Source organism: Tarenaya hassleriana, unplaced genomic scaffold (assembly GCF_000463585.1).
Source record: "Tarenaya hassleriana unplaced genomic scaffold, ASM46358v1 Cleome5, whole genome shotgun sequence".
Classification (NCBI taxonomy): domain Eukaryota; kingdom Viridiplantae; phylum Streptophyta; class Magnoliopsida; order Brassicales; family Cleomaceae; genus Tarenaya; species Tarenaya hassleriana.
The window spans coordinates 5,806,499-5,824,283 of record NW_010967707.1 but is presented as its reverse complement, the minus strand read 5'-3'; the positions used below and the strand labels follow the sequence as shown (position 1 = coordinate 5,824,283).

Here is a 17,785-nt window from a genome sequence, read left to right as displayed (position 1 = left end):
CCCGCCGACGCGGCCCGCCTCATCGGAAAAACGACGTACACGCGGCAGCCCCGGCGGAGGTCGAGGTCCTCATCGGCCGGGAGGGGGCTGAGCTTGCGAAGAGCTCGTAAGGACATTAGACCAGAGTGGTAGAGAGACGACAGACATCGCGGTCGTCTCACATCGCCTTTTTTATTGGCTCCCATTAGCACATCGAGCTACTTCCTCGTATGGCAGCCATTTTCGCGCGTTCTCTTTCTCTCCCTCTGGCTCTTCGCGTCTCCTCTGTCTCTCACTCCCATATAGATCCTCTCTGCTAGCGAGCAGAGTTTGGGCGTTTTGATCCAAAAGCCACAACAAACGAAACCTAAATATATATATAAAAAGAAATATTAAACAGTAATATTTAGGGGCATAAATTGGATTTTCTCGATATATTGACTTACTAATCCATGAAATTTTAGTGGATACAATATTTTTTTTAAAAAAAGGCAAGCATGTTTCTAGTAGAATAAAAGATATAGTTACTTTTAATTATATTATCAAATTAAAATTTTAAAATTTTGTTGTTAAATATAATTTGATTGTTAATAATTTAAAACAATTACACATTAAACATGTCACTATCAATTTCACTTAATTCATATATATATATATATGTGTGTGTGGATTTTTTGACCGAGTAATACAAGAATTTAAGGACAGATTTGCAAATTTCTCAGTAAATGCACCAATTCCCGAGAATCAGAGGTAAGGACAAGGGAAGATGGAAGCGACATACGACGAAGTCGGAAGGGGAAGAAGTTTTCGTCGGTCAAAAATCCCCATTACGATTCTCCTTCTGTTAATCTTCTCAAGCTCCGGCGTTTATGCTTCGTCCGAAGAATCCGGTGGAAGAACGGTGATTGAAGCGCGAACTGGACAAGATTCGGTGATATGGGTTGTTCAGCTCTCCGATCTCCATTTCAGTGTTCATCATCCCGACAGAGCCCTCGACTTCAAGAACATAGTGGGTCCTGCTCTTTCCTTGATCAACCCTTCTCTTGTCCTGATTACCGGTGATCTCACAGGTTGATCTCTGCCCTATTTACCAAGCTTTTTATTTATTTATTTTGTGAACAGTTTACCAAGCTTTTCAATTTCGTTATGCTTTGTTCAAATCTCGGGGGTTTGCTTGGTGGGTGTGAATGAGTTTCTTCTGGGGCCAGGGTTCGTTTCTGCTTCTGATATTGTTCTTAAGATTAATTCTGGGTTTATACTGTTTTTCCCTTAAGACAACATCGTGGTTCTCGTACGAATTGAGGGCAGGAATGATGTTACGTCTAATGTCTTTGATTCCTAGGCCAATTTTTTCCTGCATCTGTTCAATCAGGGTTCATCCTTAGTGGTTCTTTCTTGAGAATATTAGCCGGTTCATTTCTTCCTCAATTTGTTGGTCAGATGGGAAAAGCAAAGATTTGTTAACAATGAAGCAAAATGAAGACGAGTGGTTAGAATACGAGAATGTGATTAACGAGGTCGTGAAAAGAAGCGGACTTAACAAGAGCATATTCTATGATCTCAGGGGAAACCATGACAATTTCGGTGTTCCTGCTGTCGGTTCTTCTGTCGACTTCTTTTCAAAGTATAGCATCAATGGACAGATTGGAAGAAGAGGAAATGTCAATAGCGTAACTGTTGAGGTTAGTTACTCCCTTTCGTTTATGGTGAATCCACATCCACCTGGTTGATATTTACGACACTATTTTTCGCTTCATATTATGGTAAACAAGAACATTCATGCTTAGAAATTCCACCCGATGAGGTGCATGTGCATAATATTCATGTTCAATCAAACCCTTCATTTAGAAGCCTATCCTGCAAACCCGAGATTGTTAGGTTATGGTTGAACACGTTTCAATGTCCTTTTTTCTCTCAGAAAATATTTTTGTTGCTGACATTTGCATGTTCTGTTGTACAGACCGGTAAACGTAAGCATCTGTTTGTAGGTGTTGACACCACAATGCATATTGGTCTGCGTGGCCCGACAAATCTCCTTGGGCACCCGACTGATGAACTTTTGAGTGAGCTCGATTCACAGCTATCGCAATGGGGATCCCAACCGACAAAGCCTGTGACGAAAATTTCATTTGGACATTTCCCTTTGTCATTCTCAGCATCATCGGAGTCTCAAAAGAGCCTAAAAGATGTGTTCCTGAAGCACTCCGTCTCTGCTTATCTGTGTGGCCATCTTCACTCGAGCTTTGGCAAGAACCTTAAAAGACACCACCAGTCTAGTGGCATCAGCCTATCAGCAAATAACTTGTTTCAGTTGGATATGAGGCCAAGTAGTGCTGAAATTAGTAAGAACTGCTCATTTGGAGCCGTGCCAATTGCTGAATTCTGGGAGTGGGAGATGGGTGACTGGAGAAAAAACAGAGCAATGCGGATTGTGGCCATTGATAGGGGTCATGTTTCGTATGTTGATCTTGACTTCAAGTCGAAATCTCTAAAGACTATTATATTGCCAACCTTTCCTTTAGATTCACGTTTCATGTCAACATCCTTGGCACACCACGGGTATGAATGCCAACATATGGTCTCATCATCTTATGACACAGTACGAGCAATTGTCTTTTCTCATTCCCTAATTGTGGGAGTTGTAGCTAGAGTTTATGATTCAAGCCCAGGCTTCTACAATCTGGTAATGGAAGCTCCAATGAGAGAACACGGAGATGCTGCTGCTTCTTCTTCTTCTGGGGCAAGGATTTATGCAGTTCCATGGAATTATAGGGCTTTTGAGGATCCCTCACCTGATAGATTCTGGCTGCAAATAGAAGCAACTGACATCACGGGCAGATCAATTTTGTCAGAACGGCGACCATTTTCCGTCAATGGTCTAAGCTCTAAGGTCTCATGGACATGGAATGAGTTTCGTGTTATGGGTTGCCAGTGGGCTGCCCTATATCACCCTATCCTTTGGTCTGCTCTGTATTGTCTAATTCTCATTCTTGCTATCCCCAAATGCCTTCTCATTGTTTTCAAGAAGCGATACACATACAAGACGTTCATTGCCAAGAAGGGATTGATTACTCTTACATTGTGGATTCTACAAGAACTCTGCAGAATTCCTGTAGTTTGGTTCGGATATATGGCATACATAATCTATCTCATTTTCTTTCCTTGGTTTTCTGGGAATGTTTTCACGGGTGTGGACTACAGGGCATACATGACTATCATGGGGTGGGCGGTAACAAGTTCAGGTAGGAATGGGAAGCATGATTACATTGGACACCCTGATGTAATGGTGGTAGTTATACCGCATCTGGTGTTTGTTGTTACACCTAGTATTTTGGTCACAATATGTTTGTTTGCCGAGAGGGAAATCTATAAGGAACATGTTAGATCTGTCTCTGGGAAGAAGGAGGATGATCACAGCAGAGGAAAGAAGAGATCTCGAATTTCGTTGTTCTTTTCTAACAGAAGGGTGATTCAGAAACTACTAATGCTGGCTTCCTTGGCTGTGTACTGGAAGCATTTCAAGGTATTAGTTCTACGATCCTTTCGAATTATTCATATCAGTATTCAACATCATGCATAGAATTTAGGGTTCTTCTTGCAGCCGAATACTTCTAAATAGCCTGTTGTGTTCTTGGTTTATTCTCAGATGGTGTCATCTCTTTTTTTTTTTCAGAACTGTTGGGCTCTTGCTAAAGCATATGAGATGAATCCGGTCCTTCATTTCCCAGTCTACGCATTCACAGTTCCAGTGTTGCTACTTTACGCCATCTTCAAAACCCAGAAGGTTCAATGAGCATTTTGGAGAACACGCTGTTGGAAGGTTGGTTACTGTTCATGAATGATCAGATCAGAGGTTTGTCTGAAAAATCCTATGAGGTCACAGAGACAGCTTTTCTTGTTTTCGGTTTTTCCTTGTCGATTAGAATGATAGTCTGATCCAATACAAGGCTATATTGCAAGTTCCTTCTTCGAGGAGGAAAAATCTATCAGGAACCCTGCCATGTCGTTTTGCTGGTTTGTGAACACGGGGTTTTCCATTTTGAATCAATCAAACTTCTTCTTGGGTTTGTCTGCTTGATGATGTTGTCGTGAATCACAGACAAATTGGGCGAAAAGGACGTTCCTTTTCATTGGTATTTTTTATTGTTCATAGGTAGGTAGACAAAAATGGATATGGCCGGGAAATCCAGTCGCCCGTTCTTATAGTTTCTACAGAAATGAAACTTTTGATCTGTTCTTCCCATGGCTAATATCTCTGCTGCAGCTTCAAGCAAGAAGCCGGAAGCTTGCGGCTTTTGCTTTTGAAGGCAGTTGGCATTCTGTGGTGTCTCTTCCGTGGCCATCTCTTGATCAGGCAGACTTCCGCACCACCAGTGGCTTCTTCTCTTTCCTTCCACTAGCTTTGGTCCCTTCTCTCTCTCTTTCCCCTCCATTCTTTGTAATCTCCACTTCGATCTGTGTTCAACCACCAAAGACAAGAAGGAACTGTTGCTAGAAATGTAGATCGTGCTTATTTATACATATTGTTCAAACTTCAAAGATCAATCCAGGCATTCAAAATCATCCCCTCTCTCTCTCCATCCATATCTCGCTTCCTGTGATTCTTTTTACCTGAAATCCAGTCCCAAGACCTGACCTAACAATGATAGAAGAAAAAAACAAACCTTTACTTGAGAAATACTAAAGGAAAAAAGGACGTATTGGCCGATTTTATTGACCGAACTTGCCATGTCTTCTAATGGGTTCTGTGTCTGCAACTTGATCTTACACATGACATGCATGTTCTCGGGTGAATGAAGAGGGCGTCCGTACCATGAAGATTCTGGTCCCCGAAGGGACAATGAGCTGTCTGAATGAATCTTTATTCCGATTAGCTGTTTGGAATGTGGTGTGTCTATTTCTGAAATGTTTCTTTTGCGTTAGTTAGCTCCATTGTTTTGTTTTCCCGGATTCATATAAACACTATACACACATCAATATACAAATACAAATTCAAAGTCTTCCTTGATCACCAAAACAAATGACGATATCTAACACTTTCCTGTCAATATACAAATTACATTTCATGCCATTAGGCGTTCACAAAGAAACTATAGCCCCACCGATATATCCCCCCTCCTTTCTGCGTTAAAATCACAAAAGAGAGCTTCTGCAGAAAAAAAAAAATCATGTTGACGAGACAGATTCCTCTGCAATAGTCTCTAACTGCGGCTTCTTAGACTTAGACACTGACATCCGATGCATGAACTCCGCCGCCGAGACCTCCTCTATGTCTTCCAAGCTCAGCTTCCTCGCCGGGAAAACAAGCCTGACGTCATCATCCTCTCCGCCGGGAGACACCCTCACCCCTCCGGACCCTCCTCGCCTGCGTTTTTTCCCCGCGGCGAGGAACAGCCGTGCCATGTCGGATGAGTTAGCCGCCGACGAGGCCCGCCTCATCGGAAAAACGACGTACACGCGGCAGCCCCGGCGGAGGTCGAGGTCCTCATCGGCCGGGAGGGGGCTGAGCTTGCGGCCGATCTTGAGAGCCTTGGCATCGACGAGGAAGTGGTTCGGAATCTCCATCATGATCTCCGCCGCCTTCGTCGGCGCGTAGACTTCATGCACTTCGCCGTCCGGGAGAATCACCTTGGCTGACGGCGAGGAGGAGGAGGAGTTCTTGCTTAGGGAGCAAGAAGCGTAGTTTCCCATTATTTTGAAATTCAAAGGAACGAGAGAAATGGCGATGAAACGGAAGTAAATTTCGTGGAGAAATGGAGACGAAGGAGATACATATATATATATATATATGAGAATGTTTTGGAAGAAAAGTCAAAACGAGTTAAATATAAAACAAACAAAGAGGAATTTAATAATAATATAGGGAGTGGAGATGGACAGTTGTGCACTCGCATTGGAGGTTGACTTCATATGGTTGAAGCCGCGTCGGCCCCTTTGTGAAAAAAATTAAAAATTATTAAATATCTTTATATATAAATATATATTTGTAATTTTTATCCCAACAAATTATCGAAAAAATGCTAATTCAAATTGTTTGCTCACATCCCACTAATAAATTAGGCAACGGAAAAAAGCTGTAAAGGCGCATAATGTATTTATCGCAAGTAATTTTTATAATTTTTTTGGTGAGATAAATATTGATTATGTTTCTTTCAAATATTTGCTTCACTATTAATTTCGATAACCTTTATAGATTATCGACGTACATAAATGTCTAGTTTTAAATTTAATGCAATAGTCAAACCTTAATTAAAAGGAAACAGAACATTTGTTTTATTGGGGCTCGAGTAAAATGACACGTGGATATCTTTGATATAAAAGAAAACAGAACAATATTATGGACGGACGACGGTGACCCTTTCATATAGCTATCTTATTATAAACAGAAATGAAAATGTGTGGGAAGACGCAACTCTACTTCCAGTTGCAATAATTTCAATTTTAATGATAAGGTCGCGTATTTACTGCTAATTACTAATTAATTAGATCGCTGATATATGACTGAGCGCGTGGATTCCACGCTCCTCGTCTCGTACTCGCATCCAATGTTTGTTTCGACGGCTTCCTAATCCATGGGAGAAGGGTCCTTCACGCCCAACTTCCTTTTAAAATTAATTAATCATTTTTTCACGATAATTTTCGAAATTAATAATTTCATTATGCTAATCCGCCTTTTGTTAGGTAAATGTTGAATACACTGAATAGGATGAGTATATATGGAAATCCAAGTTTTGTTTTGAACAAATGTTTATAGTAAAAAACTGAAAGAGGTAATTTGAAATAGGCATATGTGTGTGTAAGAATCTCAAATATAAACTAAATATAAGATTATGCTAATCCGGTCCGTTGGGCCAAAATTTTCATCTTTTTTCTAATAAGAAGCCCATCTGTTCTTTCCTTCGTCCCCTGGGCCGATCTCCAATATTACATTACTACTAATTTATTCCTTTATTATTTAAAGTAAATAAAAAATGGAATTAGCGAGATAATGCAAAAAAAAAAAAAAAAAAAACAATCAGGAAACAGCCCATCGGTTCTTTCGTGAGTAAATCTTAACAAATCATTAAAAAAAACTAATAATTATTTAAATAAAATCTTAAACTTGATCAAATGATCAAATCTCCACCCCCAAAAAATCCTCTCCAAGATCTCACCCCTAACCTCACTATAAATGCACCACCTTACACTCCACCGTGTATCAAAAACCATCCGAAGAAATCTTCACAAAAATCAATTACTCTCCTTCCCGTACAAACCCGACAAGCCCGAAAAATGAAAACCCCGACTCTGCTCATCGCCATAACCCTAATGGCATGCTATGCCACATCCCACGTCCATGCCGCCGCGTCAGCTTCTGATGCCGCGCAAGTGCAATGGTTCCCGTTCCCATACCATCACCACAGGGGATGGCCATTCCTCGGAGGAGCGTTGCCTCCCATGCCCTTCCATCCCAAGCCGTTCCAACCGAGCCCGATCGTGACGAAATGCCTGTCCCACGGGGGAGAGGTCAAGGCTTGCCACGACGAGATCGTCGCCTCTTTCTTCGCGCGTAAGGCTGTTGTCGGGCCGCTGTGCTGCCAAGCCGTCATGGCCATCGAGGGGGATTGCGAGCAGACCGTTTTCGGGTTTTTCCACAACCCTTTCTTCAACGCCTTCATCAAGCAGCATTGTTCTAACCAGTCTCCTCCTTCCGCTCCCACCCCGGCATAGATAGATTAGTCTTCTTCTATTGGCTTTATGTCTTGTAATAATCAAATGATGCTTTCGTTTTGGCGGCTTCTTAGTTAGTGAAGTTAGTGAGTGAGCTTTTGTGTAACTCGATTAGATTTTGTTACACAATATTTAAATAAAAGATTTGTTGGCACTAAATATATTACTCTATGCATGTGATCATAACGGAACTGGTCCAAAAAATCAAATCTGAACTGAATCAAAAGATTCAAAACAAATAGCAGGAAAACCGATTTTTTTAAAGTTTTTTTTTATAAACAAAAACTAAATTTGAATCCAATTAAAAGTGGGGAACACTATATATATAAAGGGCCCATGGGCTTACCTTGAGACCCATTTGAAAAAATGGACCATTTTTATTTTTTTTATTTTTTGTAAAAAGGACCATTTTTATTTAAAATGGATATAATATAATATTTTAAAAATCGAATTAATGGAATATTAATAATTAGTATAAGTGGGATGATCTTCCAATTTTTTTTTGATAATATATAATTTGCCAAGGGGGTTCGAATCTAGATGGAACACTCTCTGCATACTCATTTGCATACTCATTTACCAGTTGAGTCAATCATCTTTGGCATGACCTAATTTTGTACAGCGAGTATTAGATCGCATTTGAATAAAGAAGAACATGTTGATTTATATATTTTAAAATGCTATAAATATTTAATAATTTATATTATATTATTCGTGAAGGGAATATAGGAGGAGCATGTAACGAGTTTGGTTGGTAATGTGGGCATCTTTTTTTCCGCCGTAAAAAAAAAACAAAGGAAAAGTTGAAGAATACGATCTGCGTTGCGTGAAACGCGAATCAAAGAATATTTGTTTCTTGGGAAGCGGGTTAGATATCGATAAGAGGATATCAAACTTCAACGGAAAAATTAATATTTTTCGTTATTAAAAAAATCCGAACAAAAATAATAAATATATTTTTCTAAATCTAAAAAAATAAACCGATTTAAGAAAACCCAAATATCACCGCTAATTGCTATCGCTAAAAAAATCTAGAAGATTAGCGGGATTAAAAAAAATTGTCAAAGTACGCCAGTTTGGAAAAAAAGATAAAGCGAAAGATGAAAATTCCACGTGTTTATATAAGTCAGAAAGAATTGTGGCCCTCTTTTCTCACACAAGTCACACGGAGAAAAGTTTACGTGTCCGTATTTCCATGCAAGCATACTAAAATCATGCATGAACACGACATCGTACATGTGATTTTATTTCGTATAATTTTCCCGGAGATATGTAAAACAATTAATGAGTTGTTTTGACTTTGAGATAGATACAAAATGTCGTGGACCGGTCCTTTGAACCCTTCGAGTTAAATCGGTGGGCGTAAAAAGAAGTTTCGCTAAGTGCTATTTCAACTAATTATATATAATATATAGTTATTGTTTAGTTCTTCAAGATAATCATGATGACATGGAAATTCGTCGACCCTTTTATTACGGTTATCCTATTCAATACACAATAAAAAAAGTTGCAGAAATTTCTATTGGTGGATATATATGACATGATTAAAAATAATATCTATAACCCATTGGCCAATGGTACCATTTCTTACATGTTCCATTAGCATTAGCATTATATATTGAGATCCATTAGCATTATTACATTATCTGTTTTTTTTTATAATTCAACTCAAACTATATTTTATAGAAGATTGGAAAATCCAAATGAATACTCGTTTCCAAATAGAGATTCGGAACTGGATTGAGATATTGTATTTGTTCTTATGTGTGGTTAGATTGATTAATTTTCGACAAAGGAAATATCAGACGGAAATTGTAACTTCTAATTAGAATATTTGTTATTTGCCATCCGGTTGAAGATAAATCATATAATAAAATAGCACAAATTGTTGAAAAAAAAGACGTATTCTTGTACGCTTGAAGACCTAGTAGCTTCAAGAAGCTCCCGTCACCATACAAAACAGCTAAGGAAAAGAACCTCATAAATATCCAAGCCTCCACCATAATTCTCCACAACAACAAAGAGACAAAAAAAACTCAAAGAGGAGTCGACATTAAAGTGTTGTCTTATCAAATTATACCGACAACAGAGAGAGATAGAGAGAGATGGCGAAGGCACGTATCGTGGGAGTGGGGATGGACTATTCGCCGACGAGCAAATCGGCGCTCCGGTGGGCGGCGGAGAATCTCGTCGACGACGGAGATCACCTCGTATTGATCCACGTTCAACCTCCCAACGCCGGACACACTCGCAAGATTCTGTTCGAAGACACCGGCTCACGTACGTATGTTAATTTTGATTTTGTTATATTCCTCTGCTACCGTTCTCCCAAAAGATTATACGTACCTTCGTTTTATATCCACATGTTTTAAAGATTTGATTTTTAAATCTACGATCTTTGAAACCAAGAACTCGACTCAAAACGATCATGGAAACCAGAGAGATCATGCATGATGAAGTTATATATATCATCAATCCTTGCAAAACTAAGAGACGGGTATACAGACATATATATATATATATACATATATACGTATAATCTTTCTGTCTGAGTCTCTGACAAGTAATTAATGTTGATGCGTGTTTCAGCATTAGTTCCTCTGGAGGAATTTAGAGAGATTAATTTCTCTAAGCAGTACGGGCTTGCTTATGATCCTCAGGTTCTTGATGTTCTTGACACCCTCTCAAGGGCTAAAACGGTAATTTTCTCAACCCTCTTCTCTAATAATATGACCGTTATGATTAGATTAGACGCGTAATCATGATTTTTCTTTTTTTCTTTTTTTTTTTTTATTTTGAAAAAAACAACAGGTGAAGGTGGTGGCGAAGGTGTATTGGGGAGATCCACGGGAGAAGCTGTGCGACGCCGTAGATGATCTCAACCTCGACTGTATCGTTCTCGGCAGCCGAGGCTTGGGCCCCATCAAAAGGTATATACATACACATATATATACACATATACAAGAACTTTGAATGACCAAAGATTAATGGCTGTCTTAACCATCATTAACCATCATTATTACATTCCTTCTTTTATCTTTTTCTCTTAATGCACCATCATCATCATATTGAACACCACACAAATAAATTAGTATATTTTGATAGAGGAGATGATATTAAATAACTTATATATACATATATGTACGTTTTTGGCTCTTTTAATTTTGGAAAATGAATAAGGTTGGGCAGATTATGATTACAAAATTATGTTATAATTTTGGTCGGTTAATGTTGCAGGATATTGATGGGGAGCGTGAGCAATTATGTTGTGACAAATGCTACATGTCCAGTCACAGTTGTAAAGGCCAATTAAAGATTATTTCTGGCTTGGTCTCACGTTGCATTATAATAAATCATTATTAAAAAGTTTGTAATAACGCGTGGATTTATTCTATTCTACTTTTTCGGTTTGATCCTTTTCAAAGAGTGTGTTTGCTTCTTTTTTTTTTTTTGTTGTAAATAAATTTCTTGAATAAAATACAGATTCAAAATACATAAATAAGCAAACAACGTAGAATTTATTCTTAACGTAATGAAAAACAGCAGCGATATCACAAACAACGTCCAAGCACAAACCGGTTCAATTACAGAAAGAAAACTGAAGTAGTTAACCGGAATAAACCGAGTTATTATCTCAACTTCCAATCAGAATCCGAAAACCGAAGTAGTTAACCGGAATAAACAGAGTTTTAACATATAGCATTCATCTTCTTCCTGTCGGAGACGAGCTTCTTCCATCCGTTGATGATCTCTCTCTGCCTCTCGATGTCACTCTTCTTCACCTTCAGGATCACCTCGTCGTTCCCGATCTCTTTGTTCTCTTCCCGGCCGAGCGATAACTTCTCGATAACTCTCGATGGCAACTCGTCTAATTCGTGCAATACTTTCTGAACATCGATCACGAGCCTTTCGGCAAGCGTTCTCGAGAAATCTTCTCTTATAACAACTCGGAGAACAGTGATATGTTGTGCGTCCGGTGGCATTGTGTACGCCGGTACAATCCATCCGAACCTATATACATAGATACGTTTTCATCAAGTGTATTTTTGGACCGACGTATACACAGAATATTTGAGAAGATTATGATATACATATATATTAGGTATACCTGCGGAGCATGTCGGAGACCTCGAACTCGTTGTGACGGCTACTGTCCTTCAAAGAGAAAGCGACGAGAGGGACACCGTCGTCCTTTGAGACGATCTCGAACCTTCCCGTTCTCTGGAGCCCGTCCTTCAATACCATCATGTTGTCCCTGCAATTCTCCATCACGTTTCTGTATCCCTGTTTCAACCATTTGTTTGATCTGTTATATATCTAGGGTATAGATTTCCTCCTGTTATTACAAAAAATGAAATAAATGTTTTCACTATAGTTTATATGAGGATCGGAATGGACTGACCTCGTAGCCCAGACGAATGAGTTGGTAGTATTGAGCTATGACTTGGCTTGAACCTACACTTTGTTCGACGTCGAGACATATAATTAGCAAATCAAAGACATTATTACAAATGGTAACTGGGTCTCTTTGTTCTTAATAGAAGAATGGTAACTTGGTCTACGTATATATATATATATATATGAACAATACAAACCCTAGGTTAAAACCCATATTGATGAAAACAAAGAATGTAACCTTTGGAGAAGTTGAGGGTGAAAGTAGGCTGGTCGGCCCCGAGATAGTTGATGTGGAAGATGAGTTCCTCGGGCAAATCGTCTTTGCTTCTCCAAATGACCCAACCGATTCCGGCGTAGACGAGGCCGTACTTGTGCCCGCTCACGTTTATGCTCTTCACCAGTGGCAGCCTGAAATCCCATTCCAGCTCCGGGTACAAGAACGGCGCTATGAATCCTCCGCTCGCAGCGTCCACGTGTATCGGCGTATCCCATCTGCATGCACAGATCGATACACATATATATAAGCACACGCATATGTATCTACACGGTTATTATTAATATTACCCTGTTTCTTGGTTCTTTTTGTAGAGGAGGTCGTTCAAGAGCTTGACGTCTTCGAACTCTCCGTTGAGAGTGGAGCCGAGGATGGCGGCGACACAGATCGTGTTCTCGTCGACCATCTCCACGGCTTTCTCGGGGTCCATCACGTAGTACCCTTCTCTTAGCTTCACTTCCTTCAGCTCTACTTCAAAGTATCTCGCGAATTTCTCCCAGCACACCTATTCATTATAATCAACGTGGTACCATGTAATAATATAAGCAAATGCAAAAAAAATGGTTTAAGTGTATATTTATATCAACCACTAAATATATGAAATATATAATATGCACGACTTCGTCTAATAATCCATTCAGCTCTCCAATGCATGCAAAAAAACGAATAACATATGGTTCTAATTAAAGACACACATTAAATGTGTAATTAATTAATAGAGTGTGTATATATAGGTATATATATATATGTACGTACCTGGACATTGGCACCGGTGACGATGTTGGGTTTGTCGTGAGGTTTACCATCGGCCTTGCGTTTGTTCTGCCACTTGCGTTTGAAGGCCAAACCGGCCAACATTATGGCCTCCGACGATCCCACCGTCCCCACTCCCACCGCCGTCTCATCATCTCCTAGCGGTGCGTTGAATAGATTCGCTATCATGTTCACACACCGGTTCTGCCATTTTACGCATTTTTTTAATTAATTATTTTAATATATATATATATATATATATATATATATATTTGTCAATTACATAAAAATCTTGTTTGAGAAATCCGTTTAATCCGATATTTTTGAATCTTGTCTCCAAAGAGGGTTTGAGTTTTTGACCTTTGGGATTTGCTAAAGTTACGTAGATAAATTTTTTTTCCTCTACTGGTCAGATCTAGACATTTTGGTTTTGATGTACAAAATTAATCCAAAACGAAGCCAATAAAATATGAGAATCGAAATCAATCTCAAAATTGAATAAATATAATTAATGTCCCCCCCCCCCCCGCCGTCTCATCATCTCCTAGCGGTGCGTTGAATAGATTCGCTATCATGTTCACACACCGGTTCTGCCATTTTACGCATTTTTTTAATTAATTATTTTAATATATATATATATATATATATATATATATATTTGTCAATTACATAAAAATCTTGTTTGAGAAATCCGTTTAATCCGATATTTTTGAATCTTGTCTCCAAAGAGGGTTTGAGTTTTTGACCTTTGGGATTTGCTAAAGTTACGTAGATAAATTTTTTTTCCTCTACTGGTCAGATCTAGACATTTTGGTTTTGATGTACAAAATTAATCCAAAACGAAGCCAATAAAATATGAGAATCGAAATCAATCTCAAAATTGAATAAATATAATTAATGAAATTCAAATCAAATATAAAACTAATAATAAATACATCAATTTTCAAAAAATGTATTTTTTTCCTTAATGAAAAGGAATCCAAATGTTAAACAAATCCAAACATATTTTTTTTTGTCTATCCTGTATAAAAAGAATTAGTATTGATACCAAAATCGTTGGTAGTGAAATATTCCGCTCTACGAAAAATTACAATTTTTTCGTTTAAAGTCGTGCTTCCTTATTCCATTATTTAAGGTAATGTAATATTAGGAAAAATCCCAATAAAACCCTTACTTATACTTTATTTAATTGGTAAATAAAACCATATACTTTTAAAAATTGGCAAATAAAATTTTGAACAACAAAAATACTATTTAATGCTGACATAACATCCTAATCACTTGCCACATCATCAAGCCTAATATTTAATAATATTAATTAATAAAAAAATTATATTAATAAAAATAAAAATTTTAAAATTATACACATTCATATACACATATAGCACACGTACATATACAATGAAATGATATACATATATAAACATATTTATATATACACATATATATACATATAATACATATATATATATATATGTATGATTTTTAGGAAAAAATACATATACCACACATATATATAAAACATTTTTATATATATACATATAATACATACATATATATATATATTTATATATGTGTATATATGTATATCATTTTATTATATATGTATGTGTGATATATGTGTCTAATTTTAAAATTTTTTATTTTTATTAATACAATTTTTTTATTAATTAATATTATTAAATATTAGGCTTGATGATGTGGCAGATGATTATGATGTCATGTCAATATTAAATAGTATTTTTTGTTGTTTAGAATTTTATTTGTCAATTTTTAAAAGTATAAGATTTTATTTATGAGTATAAATTTTTTTTGAATAAAAAAGTATAAGATTTAAACTGTGACTGACAAAAAAAAATACATGATTTTTATTGAGATTTTTCCGTAATATTATTTTTCTCTCAACGTGGGGAAGAGGACTTTTTCTTGGTTGGCAATGGACCTACGGTACTATTCCCAATAAAAATAAAATAAAAAATGATAATGCATGTCTGCCATAACCAATCAGAGACGCTGGACCCCAAAATAAAAATATGAAATGACCAAATTCATGGAACCCACTTGGCTTAATTATCCCAAATGCCTAATAATCTCGTTCTCGAGATTGACGCTGACTTAAACAAACGACGTGAATGGCTAACAACGGAGTTATAATAATTAAAATAATAATAATAATAACAGTTATTTTTTATCACTGGTATTATTACAGATGTAACAGCATGCTCTCATCTTCCATGAAAAATTCATTTTCTATTCGATTGCCCACTTGTATCTACGGATAAGTTCCATGGATCTAACACAAAAATTAAATTTATAATTAATATCTGGTTAACTTAATATATATAATATGTGTGTGTACCTGGAGTTCGGTGGTGACGGGATACTCATCCATGTCGACGTAGTTCTTGTTGATGGCGGACATGATGAGCTTGTCGCATTCAGGTTCCATCCATGTCGTGACGAATGACGCCAAGTTCAGACGAGGGTTCCCGTCCAGCATCAGCTCGTCGTTTATTATCTGATACGCTGCTTCCTTCGGTGTCGAATTCTCCGGTAACTTGAACCTTCCCAATCCACCAATATTTATTTATAATCAGATCGATCTAGTTGATGTATCATGTATGTTATGCTTGATGTTGATCATGTACTGGCGTATATATAAATATATATGAAAGGGCATATATATATATGTGTGTGTGTGTGTATCTAAATGGGTATATACGAAAGGACGTATATACGTATTTATACGCACATATACACAATCATATGTTATACCTGGGAAGAGAAGCTCGAACGTATCGGGAAGCGAACGTGGAATGGACGGACACGTCCGACTCCGACGCTGTGTGCGATAGCACCATCACGCCCGCCGAGAGAGAGAGAGAGAGAGAGAGAGAGAGAGAGAGGCAGTGATATATATATATATGGGAGACTGGAGAGGAAGAAAGGAGCTTACTGGTTTATATAACAGGAAGGGTTCTTACGTTACAACTTACAAGTCATATCTGGGGGCAAGTTGATATATTTTATTTGGTCAAATTTTCCATAACGATCCATTACTATGTCCAAATTAGCCAATCAGACCTTATATTTTGTTTTTATTCAATTTAACCCCTTGCTTTGTCTAGATCTGTAAAAAAAAAAAACAGTGTATTTGATTTGAACACAAATCCACACCGGTAGTTGCTCGTTAACCAAATTTGAAGGATTGAGCAAGGACTATAAACTAAATTGAATTTAAATTGACAATTAAGACAAAGCTATATACAATTTCTATAATTAGTTTTAAAAATATATATATATGATTAAATTGCTCAATTGAATAACGGTTATTTATTTGTCTGCAATATGTGTATGTATATACCAATTTATATGTCTCTATACGTGTGGGTCCCTTGTACACTACGCCGTTATAATTATTTCCCCCCTCAAATTTGCACGTTGTTGCAGCTATAATATATATATTAAATTTCAAATATTTTAAACTTTTAAATAATGTAGTTTAATTTAAAATAAATATAATGAAAATTAATTTGTATTTTAATAAAAACGAAATAACAAAATAATCCCAAAAAAACCTCCAAACAAACTAAAACACAATATAAAATTATATAGATATAATTTTTCTAAACAAAAAGAACCTAAATAAAGGGCAAACAAAAGCCAAATTTTCAACCATAGAATAAAGTGTGAATAAGAATAAGATTAAATTAGAGTGAAAGAGAAAGGATCTGTATTGCAATATGCGGCGTCTGAGATTTAATTAACTATTGCAACTGGTTGCGATTTTCTATTAAAAATAAGAGCACCACACTTTGTTCCCGCGATATATATGCGCATTTCTTGTATTTTATTTTATTTGTATATATATATATATACAGTGATTACGAAATGTGACATATTGTAAATTAAATACTAATATACCGAATACTATAAACCAAAGCTAACCAATAATTCACGCAGGCTGAGGCTGGAGCCAACCACGCGTTTTCACAAATCACAAATCATTCACCCACCCACAAACCCCAATCATATATTATTTTATAATCTTTATATGCATAATTCATATATTTTATTATTATTGGATTAAAAGTTCGAGAATATTCCGTTTAAATACAAAGATCTAAAATTAATATCTCGTTCTAATATTGGTAATAAATAATAATACTTTGATAATAAATTAATTAAAATTGGGTAATATTTTATGAAATTTAATGACGCCTACAAGGTGATTTTAATGAAAATACGAGAAAATAGTCTAAAATAATTTTTTTTAAAGAGTAGGTTGGAACTTGTCAGCCTATATAAACATGAGTTGAGGCCTTTAGGCCTGTAAAAGGCCCAATAGCGGAAAGCTGAACGAGTAAAAAACATCCTAGAAGGGAAGTTATTATATTCTGTGAGCCGTCCCATCGTAAGTCCCGTGAACCTTACACGTCATCAATGTTAGAGTATTTAAAAGAATTATAAATTCTATGGAGAAAATTTAATTAATATAGATTAAGTACAGTTTGACACATGTCACTTTTGCTTGTACACAGAACTTTGAATAACGAGTTTTCAATTAAAAACAAACTTCATTTCTTAGTTATATAATTATATTTGATACTAAAGAGATAAATAAATATATAATCTTGAATTAGGAATTTAAGCTGGTGATTTTTTTTTTAA

General features: G+C 36.7%; 5 protein-coding genes across 5 annotated transcripts; 3 read left to right on the top strand and 2 right to left on the bottom strand.

The window, feature by feature from the left end:
* The first annotated feature begins 674 nt into the window (after window positions 1-674).
* On the top strand, window positions 675-4,055 carry LOC104827232 (putative metallophosphoesterase At3g03305). The gene is made up of 4 exons (XM_019204147.1): window positions 675-1,049; window positions 1,420-1,661; window positions 1,940-3,502; window positions 3,653-4,055. Exons 1-4 carry the CDS (start codon window positions 746-748, stop codon window positions 3,770-3,772), a joined length of 2,229 nt encoding a protein of 742 aa, XP_019059692.1. The 5' UTR covers window positions 675-745; the 3' UTR covers window positions 3,773-4,055.
* Window positions 4,056-4,983: 928 nt separating this feature from the next.
* Window positions 4,984-5,744, bottom strand: LOC104827233. The gene has a single exon (XM_010560371.2). The coding sequence runs from the start codon at window positions 5,668-5,670 to the stop codon at window positions 5,146-5,148; it is 525 nt and encodes a 174-aa protein (XP_010558673.1). The 5' UTR covers window positions 5,671-5,744; the 3' UTR covers window positions 4,984-5,145.
* A 1,449-nt stretch (window positions 5,745-7,193) lies between these two features.
* LOC104827231 lies at window positions 7,194-7,838 on the top strand. Its single transcript, XM_010560369.1, has one exon. The coding sequence runs from the start codon at window positions 7,252-7,254 to the stop codon at window positions 7,687-7,689; it is 438 nt and encodes a 145-aa protein (XP_010558671.1). The 5' UTR covers window positions 7,194-7,251; the 3' UTR covers window positions 7,690-7,838.
* A 1,806-nt stretch (window positions 7,839-9,644) lies between these two features.
* Window positions 9,645-11,113, top strand: LOC104827230 (universal stress protein PHOS32). The gene is made up of 4 exons (XM_010560368.2): window positions 9,645-9,969; window positions 10,279-10,388; window positions 10,501-10,619; window positions 10,927-11,113. The coding sequence occupies exons 1-4, from the start codon at window positions 9,795-9,797 to the stop codon at window positions 11,000-11,002; spliced, it is 480 nt and encodes a 159-aa protein (XP_010558670.1). The 5' UTR covers window positions 9,645-9,794; the 3' UTR covers window positions 11,003-11,113.
* Window positions 11,114-11,188: 75 nt separating this feature from the next.
* LOC104827229 (glutamate decarboxylase 1) lies at window positions 11,189-16,052 on the bottom strand. Its single transcript, XM_010560367.2, has 8 exons — window positions 15,890-16,052; window positions 15,474-15,678; window positions 13,118-13,318; window positions 12,652-12,866; window positions 12,326-12,579; window positions 12,092-12,144; window positions 11,798-11,973; window positions 11,189-11,700 (listed from the first exon to the last, which is right to left on the bottom strand). The coding sequence occupies exons 1-8, from the start codon at window positions 15,973-15,975 to the stop codon at window positions 11,379-11,381; spliced, it is 1,512 nt and encodes a 503-aa protein (XP_010558669.1). The 5' UTR covers window positions 15,976-16,052; the 3' UTR covers window positions 11,189-11,378.
* Between the last annotated feature and the right edge of the window lie 1,733 nt (window positions 16,053-17,785).

Bases quoted from the DNA above. Each gene is read 5' to 3' on its own strand.
- LOC104827232 (XM_019204147.1), top strand. From the start codon at position 746: ATGGAAGCGACATACGACGAAGTCGGAAGGGGAAGAAGTTTTCGTCGG. The intron at 1,662-1,939 runs GTTAGTTACTCC...TCTGTTGTACAG, and splicing joins TCAATAGCGTAACTGTTGAG to ACCGGTAAACGTAAGCATCT. The intron at 3,503-3,652 runs GTATTAGTTCTA...TTTTTTTTTCAG, and splicing joins TGTACTGGAAGCATTTCAAG to AACTGTTGGGCTCTTGCTAA.
- LOC104827233 (XM_010560371.2), bottom strand. From the start codon at position 5,670: ATGGGAAACTACGCTTCTTGCTCCCTAAGCAAGAACTCCTCCTCCTCC.
- LOC104827231 (XM_010560369.1), top strand. From the start codon at position 7,252: ATGAAAACCCCGACTCTGCTCATCGCCATAACCCTAATGGCATGCTAT.
- LOC104827230 (XM_010560368.2), top strand. From the start codon at position 9,795: ATGGCGAAGGCACGTATCGTGGGAGTGGGGATGGACTATTCGCCGACG. The intron at 9,970-10,278 runs GTACGTATGTTA...TGCGTGTTTCAG, and splicing joins GTTCGAAGACACCGGCTCAC to CATTAGTTCCTCTGGAGGAA. The intron at 10,389-10,500 runs GTAATTTTCTCA...AAAAAACAACAG, and splicing joins CCCTCTCAAGGGCTAAAACG to GTGAAGGTGGTGGCGAAGGT.
- LOC104827229 (XM_010560367.2), bottom strand. From the start codon at position 15,975: ATGGTGCTATCGCACACAGCGTCGGAGTCGGACGTGTCCGTCCATTCC. The intron at 13,319-15,473 runs GTACACACACAT...GTAAAATGGCAG, and splicing joins CCGTCACCACCGAACTCCAG to AACCGGTGTGTGAACATGAT. The intron at 12,145-12,325 runs GTTACATTCTTT...AACAAAGTGTAG, and splicing joins CACCCTCAACTTCTCCAAAG to GTTCAAGCCAAGTCATAGCT.